Source organism: Chiloscyllium plagiosum, chromosome 5, assembly GCF_004010195.1.
Source record: "Chiloscyllium plagiosum isolate BGI_BamShark_2017 chromosome 5, ASM401019v2, whole genome shotgun sequence".
In the NCBI taxonomy this organism is placed as follows: domain Eukaryota; kingdom Metazoa; phylum Chordata; class Chondrichthyes; order Orectolobiformes; family Hemiscylliidae; genus Chiloscyllium; species Chiloscyllium plagiosum.
Window position 1 is genome coordinate 39,889,945 of NC_057714.1, and position 11,970 is coordinate 39,901,914.

At 38.6% G+C, this 11,970-nt stretch overlaps 1 protein-coding gene across 1 annotated transcript in view; it reads left to right on the top strand.

The window, feature by feature from the left end:
• The window catches only part of LOC122550244 (collagen alpha-1(XXVIII) chain-like), a 238,294-nt gene that overhangs the window by 27,610 nt on the left and 198,714 nt on the right, over nucleotides 1-11,970 (top strand). Inside the window, exons 9-10 of the mRNA XM_043691001.1 lie at nucleotides 1,260-1,304; nucleotides 4,567-4,611. Of these exons, the coding sequence (XP_043546936.1) occupies nucleotides 1,260-1,304; nucleotides 4,567-4,611 (90 nt within the window). The remainder of the gene's footprint in view (nucleotides 1-1,259; nucleotides 1,305-4,566; nucleotides 4,612-11,970) is intronic.

Below are 11,970 nucleotides of genomic sequence, written 5' to 3' on the forward strand. Positions count from 1 at the left end.
TCCTCTAGCTTATCTCTCCATGCTTCAGGCTCACTGCCTTTATTCCTGATGAAGGGCTTTTGCCCGAAACGTCGATTTCGCTGCTCCTTGGATGCTGCCTGAACTGCTGTGCTCTTCCAGCACCACTAATCCAGAACATAGTCATTACTTGCCCACTTGGACTCAACTGGGGCAAGGATGGGCGTGCTGAGCTAGATCCATCCCACTGTAAAATTGCAGACAGGTCAGGGAAGTACATGGGACCATAATATTCTTCCCATCCTCCTGTTGCTGACAGACTTGAAAATCCCAGCCATATGGTATCGCTGCAATATCCTATCCCAATGCATAGGGAAAGCTGGATTTTCTCCAGTCTTCACGAAAGAGGACCTTTCTGATGGCCCGGACTATACATCCCCTCTTCTCAGCAGGAGAACTGGAGGACAAGGTTTCCTTTCCTTTTCACAATTTTGCACCTTCCTGACTCCTTGCAGTCTTTTTGGGACCACTCAGGCAGGAGCTGAGGGTTGGTAATCAGGTGAGAAGGATGGGTCAAGCTGGGCTGGTCCTTCCAGTTGAGAACTTTCTCCATCACGCACAGGTTCCGAGAGAGGGGAGACAGTTCTCCAACCCCAACCCCCAACCATGAACACAAATGAAACAGTCAGGCTGCTAGGATTTACATGGCAGCCTCGCCATTTAATTGGCCACTGAATTTCTTAATTAGCCCAAGGGTGGGTGAGCACTCTGATATTACTGTGCCACTTGTAAAATATCAGGAGAGGCTGTAGCCTGAGGTATGGTGGGCCTCCCACCATCCCACCCAATTTTACTTAAACTCGCCCAAGACTGCAGCCAGCTGTCAGGGCTGGAGGTTGCGTGTGGTGTAAAGTTCTGATCTAGGTCAGTATTCAAGATTAAATTGGCTAAACATGTAAAGGAAATGGAGATTATGAAATATGGGCTTTTAGAATATTACTCATGTGGACAGGGTGAACTAGATGGATTGAAAGGCCTGTTATTATGTTGAAACATGATTGTACTTACCTGCATGTGTCTAGTTTATAGAATATTTATTTAACATATATTAGCAACTTTTTAAAATATTTTAAAAACATGGAAACAGGAGAATTACTTAATTGTTCATGGATATTCACAAGTTTAATGATATATTCATATTTTATAGCATTCTTATCAATTGTCTTTTTCTGCAGTGTGTGTAGAAAGGATCTGTCAAACTGGCAACCTATCTGACAATTTTATTATCACTCTCACTGCAGGGTGAAAAAGGTGAATGTGGGATCCCAGGAATAAAAGGTGACCATGTATGTATACTTTCCATTTACCTATCTTCTTGTTAAAGCTTTTCTTCACTTTCTGTATATAAAAAGAAATGTTGTTAAAGGACAGAAAAATGGGCTTAGGGCAAAAATCTCAAGCTCAAGAGGTAGCAGCAACAGAAGTACTTTTGTTGTGCTCATAATTTATATGAAGAAGTTGCTTTTTGCACTAAAATAAATCACAGTCGACAGAATTTATTTAATTTGCTTATTAAAATTAAGCTCCCTCTCATCCTCTGAAGGATGACCAGCAATGATTAGTTTCACAGGAATAATGAGGCATATATGCATTTTTGGTGGAGCATAGCAGAAAGCTAACTTTTAAATCATTAGAAAAGAAAGTCAGATAGTATTTTTGCAAAGTTGAAACATCCACCCAGTGAGAGTTAGCTTGCATCACTGGTATTTTCAGAACAAGCATATTTTGAAATCTGAGTGCAACAAGCCACCCTTATCCTTTCATTTCAGGCATCTGGGTTCAGGTCTTATCGGGACAAGTAGCATTAAGATCTTCATATCTGTTAGTTATAAGATTCTATGTAAATGTAACTGATAAAGTCATAACCTACTTACAGTGGATGCTAGATCAGACCTGAAAACCTCATTAGCATGAATCAGCAATCGTGCCACCATAGATGAACCACTGCTAGGGTCGCCATCCAAATTCAGGATAATAACTCAGTGCCTTAGAGGTGTTGCTTTGATCAGTAGACCATCAACTGAGCAGCTTCAGCAATGCAACCACTTGTGGTGCCCATTGCTGAGACTTTAGTTGCATTGATGTGGAGGTGCCGGTGTTGGACTAGGGTAGACAAAGTCAGAAATCACACATCACCAGGTTATAGTCCAATAGGTTTATTTGAAATCACAAACTTTTGGAGTGCTGCTTCTTTGGCAGGTGAAATGGAGGGGAGCACAGAATTTATAGATGGAGGGATAATGGCAAGATAATTACAGGCCAACAGAGAAGTATAAATAGTGTGAGTGGAGTGTCGACAGACTGAATTTGCAGGTGATCAAAAGTGATCAGATAAATCTTTTGGACTATAAGCTGGTGTTGTGTGACTTCTGACTTTAGTTGCAATGGGAAAGGGTACCTCCATTGCCAGAACCCTCAAAGTGGGGTAAATATGACCTGGGGCTGGTATGGTCAGGTAGATAGATCTTGATGACCGAGGTGGCGTGAAGTTCCATTGCTGTTGCCGTGGGCAACCATTGCCACCATGTGGTCTCTCTGTGAATCCTGGAGTCTCCAGATTTTTTACTTCACATTTTTAAACTTATTTTTATTCCAGTCGCCTCCCTCAGACTAATTGAAATCATTACATCTTGTCTGATCCTGAGCTGAGTTTCTAATTGTGTATCCTTGCCATTTAAGATTTTCTACTTCCACCTCTGGACCATTGCACATATGGTGAATCCCTCATGTTCATGCTTTATTTTCTCCAGTCTCAAATATTCTGAAAACTTTCTATAATCCAAGCCTCTGCTATGTCTAACTGAACAAATTTCTGTTTATACATGTCGAAGTGTTCAATCCATCAAAGTTTTCATTTTAAAAATCTCAATTCTGAGGTGCAAACCCCTCCTTGTTTTTAAATTCTTTCAAGTCTACAATCTTTTGAAAACTCTGCATTCTTTCAACTCTGGCATTATGTGTATCTGTCATTTCCTTTGCCTGATGATTGATAGTCATTTAGACCCAAGCTCTACAATTTCATTTCTAATTAACTTCGTTTTTTCTCTCTCTGTTTACAATGGTTTTGAAATGATCTTTTTGACCAACCTTTCAGTCACCTGTCTTACCATCTCCCTACATGGCCAAGTGATCATTTTTGTATAAATATGTTTCTGAGAAGTGATTTTGGAATGTCTTGCTATGTTATAAGCACTACATAAATGCATGTTACTGTTTATAGTTCCACAAAAAAAATTCAAAATTTTTAACATCTCATTGAAAATACATTACATTGTTTTAATATCATTTGAAAAGCTTATACTGGATGAATTTGAGGTACAGTAACAGAATCTGATTATCATGATGTCATGTTTCTCCCTTTCCCTCGCACAAACAAGGGATAAAGTGCCCCCTACTGCTGAATGTTCACAGTGTTTCATCCTACCTTCCTGAATAACAGTGTCACAAATGTTTTGAAAAGGTTGGTCAGCCTTGTGAGAGAGCAATATAAAATAAAAGAAAATTAAGACACTTTTCCATCAATTCACCACTAGTTACATTCAGAAGGATGTCCCACGGCACTCTTTCCATTTGAGCTGAAATTGAGCGAGAGATTGTTGTCATACTGATAGCTTTTAAAGGGAACTGGGCATTGGTGCAATAATATTATGGAAAGTTAGTGTAACTGTTAAGTGAATCATTGCTAACGTATACAAATTTCTGAAGGAATAGCTGAAAGGATTTTTGCTGCTGCAATATGCAAATGTTTTTGTTATTGCAGATTTATAATTGTTGAAGCTCCATGATGTATGAACAGCAGTTTACATATTTATCACACTGTTAGCATAAACATCCACAGGTAAAAGTGAGGGAAACAAATATTGAGAAAGCAATTAGGAAGAGTGATTAAAAACTTGGATGAAAAGTTGGTTTATTAAACAGTTTCTTAATGACAAAGAGAGACTGATAAGTCTAACAAGGGAATTTAGTTAATTGTGAAGTGAAGGATGAAGAATATATCATAGACATGAGGAATGGAGAATTCATAGGCTTCAAGGGATTACAGGCTTATGAAAATGCCAGACATTGATGGGATAATTAATTTTAAATCTGAGGTGCTGGGGAATGGGAAGCCAATGCAGTTTAATAAAGATGGGGTGCTGGGCAACTGGGACCTTTTATAAAGGAGAGGAGCAGAGTTCTGAACAAATTGGTGTTAATGAAAAGTGAGTGATCAGAGCCTGGCTGGAAGAGCATTGGAGTTTTCTGGCCTGGAAGTATTAAATGACGTTGCTTAGTGCAGTAAATAATTAGAAGACATCCATGAATATGATATGCTTCTATAAAATGTATTTCTCAGATGTAAAAAAAAAATTCTTTAATTGTTTACATCTCTTCACTGTCAGTTCACTTTTGCTTCAACTATTGCAGGTTGACATCATCAGTTAGGATTCAATGATTTAAAAATCTTTTAGAAAAATCAAATATATCATTATGAATCCCTCAACCTTCAGTTAAAACTTTTGGCACTTGCTTAAACAGCTTATAGTGTTATCATTAATCCTCTAGGGTCCTGAAGGACCACCAGGTCCAAGTGGAGAAAGAGGAGTGATGGTAAGTGAACATTAACCTTCAGTTTTCAATTACTAAAACTAAATTATCAACCAAATTATATTTGAATGCGCTAAATACGATTGGTTAGAAAAGTAATAACATTGGTTTTGTTAAAATGTACTTTTGTTCTTTGTATTCCATTTGTTGAAGGTAAGACTAAAGGATTTTAATAACTGAGATCCATCCCAAACATCATATTGAGTCTAGCAATGGTTTATGCTAGCATACAGGGTTAATGAGATACAGAATCGGCCATTTCTGAAGACCTGGAAAGAGAAAATAGAATGAGCTACACTGCTTAAGATGCAGTGAGATGATCTTGACATCAAGATGACATGAGACTTCACATCCTATTCTATCAAGCATCTCACTAGAGACCACTCTCCCTCAGACTCCTATAAAATTCAATTTATGTGTTTGAGTATTGTTTTTAATTTAGGATATGGACAGTACACAGGACTGGTACAGTCAGCATTTATTGCACAATTCAAAATGACTTTCAGAAAGTGGTAATGCATCCAATTATTGCAATAGTCAATTTTCTATAAGGTGCTGCCTGTGTTGCTAAGTAGAAAGTTACTGAATTTTGAGCCAGCTATGATGAAGGAACAGTAATACAGTTCCAAGTTAGGATGGTATGTGACTGGAGGCGATATTTTCAAGGATATCTGCCCTTGATCTTCTAGATGGCAAGTGTGGGACCTGCTGTTTAAGAAGCCTTGATAAGTTGTTTCAATGTTTGCACTGACACTTTACCTGGGCAAGAAAGTTGACAAAAGAGAGATGCATTTATGTGACTCTTTACTCTGTGATTTTTGTTTGGCTTTCTATCACATCAATGAATCCAATATAGTTTGACTATCTGTTCATGGGTTTGTTGAAATTCTGTTACGAAGTGGGAGTCCAAACTTTGGTAAAATTTGGCATTTTCAGAATAAACTGATTGTTATTCACATGTTTCTTCTTTTATGCCCCTTCTTAACAAGGAATATCAGAAGAACAATGTTTACAAATATTATGTCCATTTACCAAAGCATAAATCAGTCTGTCTTCCATAACTGTTTATTTGCATTTCATGGTTCAATATAAACTCAAATCTGCTTTCTGCCCTTTCCTAACAAGCTCCATTTATTAGGGAACATCTACCCTTCTTTTTGAAAACCCACCACCAAATCAAACTACAAGCACTGCCCACCAGCTGCCATGACGGGATTTGAACCTGTACCCCCAGAATGTCAGCCTGGGCCTTTGGGTTACCAGTTCAGCAACATTAGCATTGCAGCACCAGCTGACTCACAGAAAGTCCTCTTTTTTAAAATCCAGAAAGACCCCAAAACTAAAGAGCTCTTTTTCCCTGTCACCAAATCACTCATGGTATTTTTTCAACTATTAACCATCACCAACAAATCACCGATGTTTTCCAATTGGAGCAGAGGTAAGACGAGAGGGAGGGGGCTAAATCAAAATGAAACTGCAAGGGGAGATAAAGCATTCTACCTACTCTGAGAAAATGTACCCTCTCTTTTTATAACCTTACTCAAATGAATTTTTTTACCATTACCAAATCACCTTTGTTTTTTCCCTTTATTAACCACCAGCTGTAAGTCACCCATGTTTCAAATTAATCATTTATGTGCAAAGGGCGATGCAAACCATCAAACATGACAAGAGGTAGGGAGAGGGGGAAGGGACTAAATCATAATGGAGTTGCAATGGGGAAAACATCCACCCTATTATATGCTCCAATGAGCATATAATATTATCTCCGGAGGTTCGTTCATGAAAGAACCATTCTTTACAAGATTTTCAACAAAGACAAGATTTTAGTTTGTGGTCCAAACTTGCATATGCAGAAATGTTAATTGATGCTTCAAAAATTGTGCTAAGCAAATATATATACTGAGCCATAAAGAATAAACCAGTCTCCAATCTGCACTGAGCTTAAGTAGAAAAAATGTACTAAATAAAAACTAAGAAATGCGGATGCTGTAAATCAGAAACAAAGCCAGAAATTGCTGGAAAAGCTCAGCAGCTCTGGCAGCATCTGTGAAGAGAAATCAAAGTTAACGTTTTGAGTCCAGTGATCTTTCCTTGGAACTGAGGAGGGGTCACTGGACCCAACATGTTTTATTTCTCTTCACAGACACTGCCAGACCTGCTTTTCCAGCAATTTCTGCTTTTGTTAGAAAAATGTTTTTATGGGAATATTTTCTGATCCTTCTGCCCAATATCAATACAATAGTTTGACAGCAACACCAAATTACCACCTATTGTGTCCAAGTGCATTGTCAGTGGCTTTGCATTTTCACTGTTGAGGACTGCAATGAATTGCAGCCACTAGCCCAATTGATGGTTAGCCATTAGGGTTTCTGGCTTTCCCACCTCACTTCAATGAAATCCACTCAGGAAAGTACCACAAAGACAAGCTGCCAAAGTGATTTGTTTTTGAACTTTGAAGATCAAAGGTCAGAATTTAACAAATTAATCCCCTATTTGAACACTCCACTCTTCCCTGCATTGCTGATTCACAAACGTTTTAAGTGTGGAAGTAGGTCCATTATCTACAGACGCTGTCAGAACACTGCCTTTTCATCCATAGCCCTACAATTGTTTCTATTTAAATACTCCTCTTCTGCTGTCAATTGAACTTGCCTACATCACATTTCAAGGAAATGCATTCCATATCATAACTACAACTGTGTGGAAAGTTTCTCTCACCTTGCATTTATTTCTTTTGTGAAATGCTTTAAAACTATGTCATCTGGCTTTATATTATTTTATGAGTGGGGGCATTTTTTCTCCATGTCCCTCATGATTTTGAAAACTTCTAGCAGATCTCCTCTTAACCATCTGTGCTCCAATGAAAACAGACCACAGACCTAACTTCTCCAATCTCCTTTATTGGACAGAGCATTGAGTACATGAGTCGGGAGGTCATGTTGCAGCAGTACAGGACGATCATTAGACCACTTTTGGAATATTGTGTACAACTCTCATCTCCCCCAAAATAGGAAGAATGTTGCAAAACTTGAAAGGGTTCAGAAAAGATTTACAAGGATGTTGTCAGGATTGGAGGCTGGAGCTATTTTCCGTGGAATGTTGGAGGCTGACCTTATAGAGGTTTATAAAATCATGAGGGGCATGGGTAGGGTAAATAGACAAGATCTTTTCTGTAGGGTGGGGGAGTCCAGAACTAGAGGGCATAGGTTTAAGGTGAAAGGGGAAAGATTTAAAAGGAACTTAAGGGGGCAACCTTTTCACACAGACAGTGGTGTGTATATGGAATGAGCAGACAGAGGGTGTGGTGAAGGTTGGTACAATTACAGCATTTAAAAGGCATCCGAATGGGTATATAAGTAGGAAGGGTTTAGAGGGATATGGGCCAAGTGCTGGTCAATGAGACTAGATTTATTTAGGATGTCTGGTTGGCTTGCACAAGTTGGACTGAAGGGTCTGTTTCCATGCTATACATCTCTATGACTCTATGACTGAAGTGTACCATCCCTGGAACTATTCTTATAAACATCTTCTGCATTGCCTCCAATGTACTTACACCCATCCTATAGTGTGGCACCCAATACTTCAGCTTAGGTCTAGGTCTAACCAGTGTCTTAGGTAAGTTTATCGTAGCCTCCCTGCTCTTACACTCTATGTCCCAATTAATGAAGCCCAGAATACTTTACAATTTACAGGGAACTCTGTCTTCCTGTCTTGCCAACTTTCAAACTTATGTACAGACAGGCCCAGGTTTTTCTGCTCCTGCACATGCTTCAGAATGGTACCCTTTATTTAATACTGTCTCTCTATATACTTTGTACCAAGGTGCACCACCGCACTGACCTTCATCGGCCAATTATCTACTCATTCCACTAACATATCAATATCCTTTTGAAGTTCTCACTGCCTTCCTCAAAATTATCAATTCTTCCAAGTTTTATGTCATTCTCAAACTTTGAAATCAAGATCATTTCTAAATATCAGGAAAAGCATGTGTCCCAATATTGACTCCTGGGCACCTCCACTACACACCTTTGTCCAGCAGAAAAAAACCCATAAACCATTCCACTCTGTTTCCTATCCCCAAATTTGTATTCATGTTGCTACTGGCCTTTTTCTTCGAGGATCTATTACTTTTCTCAAACTCTGTTGTATGGCATTGTATCAAATGCCTGTTGGAAGTCCATCTACATCACATGAACAGCCTTCCTCTCATCAATCCTCTCTGCCACCTTTTCAAAGAGGTCTAGGAAATTAGTTGGACATGATTTTCCATTAACAAATCCATGCTGACTCTTCTGAATCAATCCACATATTTCCATGTGACTATTAATTCAACCCCAAATAATTATCTCTGGACGTTTCCCCATCACCAAGGTTAAACTGACTGGTCTGTATTTGCTAAGCCAATTTTTAAAACATATTTGTATAAATGTGTAACATTTGCAATTCTCCAATCCTCTGATAGCACTAACAAATCCGGGGAAACTTGAAAGATTATTGCCAGTGCCTCTGCAATTTCTACTCTCACTTTCTCCAAAGTCCTTGGATGTGTCTCATTTAGTCCCAGTGCATTCAAGTTTAAGTACTGGTAACTTTCCCATAACCACATCCTTATCAATTTTAAACTCTTCTAGAGACTGAGTTTCCTCCTCTGTTGCCATGATCTGAGCAGCATCTGCCTTGTAGGTTAAAAAAAATGTAAAGTATTTATTTAATACCTCAGTCATGTCTCTTGCCTGTAAGTGTAAACCCAATTTTGGTCCCTAATCCACTGTATTCCTCCTTTTACCACCCATTTTGCCATTAATGTGTTTTTAGATGATTGTGGAATTTCATTTTATATTGGTTTCCAGACTACTCTCTAAGAATGCCTTCCCCAGGCCAATGTCTTTCTAGCAGCTACTGGTGACTAGGATTATAACTGTTTTTCGATCCTTCGATCCTTCCATCTGTAAGATCAGTGGCAGAAGTTTCCTGATATAGATCTTGCTGTAAATAGTCTAGGCCGGGAAGGCCACTTAAAGGTTAAACCACTACTGCAGCAAACCACTGGTACATTTTGCTTGATTGACACCCAGTGAAAGGAAAATCAATCATTATACACAATCTAGCAAAGGACTATAACAATATCTGTAAAAGGAAAAAGGAAGGAAATGATTTGTGATAGTTCATGGAGAATTCTTAAGGTAACATTTTAACGAATGAATCAGAATGGGAATGAATGTACATAATTTGAAAGTTATTGCAAGTAATGGAATAGATTTGAAGTAATACAGTTGACAACAGTAAAACATTTGGACGATACTTGGTTGGAATGTCAGTAAATTCAGTTAGTCTTAGGATTGAATGTTAGAAAACACAGTGCAAAGTATAACAATAATTGAATATGTATTGGCTTGGAATAGAATTTACAATATATGCTAGTCTTGCAATTTTGAACATTCATTGTGAGCAGTGTCCCAAATCTTCATTTATGGAATGTGAAATTGGGTTTATTATTAATCCTTTCAGAATAGAATGATGTCTTTGAGCTGAATAGCTGTGAATGAAAATCTGCATGTGTATTATTCTTATTCACAGCTGACTTTGTGCCATGGGATTAATGTGGCGACTGCAATACTTGTTTTACTTTGAGTATTAGTGAACAAAATTGCTGAGGCCATGGCAGAAGGACTGTACAAAACTTTGATTATTAACTTTTAGGCTCAAGTGATCATTTTCCTCTTGAATGGACAAGAAAATTGGCATGGGAGTGTAAATATGCCAAGAACACCTTTGATAGGAATCCTTATATGTGCTTGTATGTATGTTTTGGTGGTCTTGGTTACAGCTTCTGTGAAGACAGTGATGTGAAAAATGTATAATATGTATTAAAAATCATTTCTGAAGGGATTATCATAGAGGTAGACGAATATGGCTCATTTCTATAGAAACTTTCTTTAAAATAAAATCAAGATCATAGTCCTTTTGAAACAGTGACCCTTGTCCAGCATTGCGGAGAAGCAAATGGCTGTAGACCTCTACGGTATGTTAATGTAAAATTGTGTATACTGCATTGGTTTATGACAGGTGGTTAAACATTGAAGGCCATTGGCCTTTCAGTTCACAAGAATAGATAATTAATTTTAGTCTAGAATACAGCTGTGCTGAGGGAGGATGTTCCCAGAAATACATCCAGAGAAGTTGTTTGGGTGGAACTGAGAAATAAGAAGGGGATGACCACCTTATTTGGATTGTATTATAGACCTCCCAATAGTCAGAGGGAAATTGAGAAACAAACTTGTAAGGAGATCTCAGCTGTCTGTGAGAGTTATGGTCGGGGATTTTAACTTTCCAAACATCGACTGGGACTGTCATAGTGTCGAAGGTTTGGATGGAGAGGAATTTCTTAATTGTGTACAAGACAATTTTCTGATTCAGTATGTGGATGTACCTACTAGAGAAGGTGCAAAACTTGACGTACTCTTGGGAAATAAGGCACGGTAGGTGACTGAGGTGTCAGTGGGGGAGCACTTTGGGGCCAGCAACCATAATTCTATTAGATTTAAAATAGTGATGGAAAAGGATAGACCAGATCTAAAAGTTGAAGTTCTAAATTGGAGAGAGGCCATTTTTAACGGTATTAGGCAAGAACTTTCAAAAGCTGATTGGAGGCAGATGTTCGCAGGTAAAGGGACGGCTGGAAAATGGGAAGCCTTCAGTAACGAGATAACAAGAGTCCAGAGAAAGTATATTCCTGTCAGGGTGAAAGGGAAGGCTGGTAGGTATAGGGAATGCTGGATGACTAAAGAAATTGAGGAATTGGTTAAGAAAAAGAGGGAAGCATATGTCAGGTAATGACAGGATAGATCAAGTGAATCCTTAGAAGAGTATAAAGGAAGTGGGAGTGTACTTAAGAGGGAAATCAGGTGGGCAAAACAGAGACATGAGATAGCTTTGGCAAAGAGAATTAAGGAGAATGCAAAGGATTTTTACAAATACATTAAGGACAAAAGGGTAACTAGGGAGAGAATAGGGCCCTTCAAAGATCAGCAAGATGGCCTTTGTGTGGAGCCACAGAAAATGGGGGTGATACTAAATGAATATTTTGCATCGGTATTTACTGTGGAAAAGGATATGGAAGATATAGACTGTCGGGAAATAGATGGTGACATCTTGCAAAATGCCCAGATTACAGAAGAGGAAGTGCTGGATGTCTTGAAACGGTTAAAGGTGGATAAATCCCCAGGACCTGACCAGGTGTACCCGAGAACTCTGTGGGAAGCTAGAGAAGTGATTGCTGGGCCTCTTACTGAGATATTTGTATCATCGATAGTCACAGGTGAGGTGCCAGAAGACTGGAGGTTGGCAAATATGGTG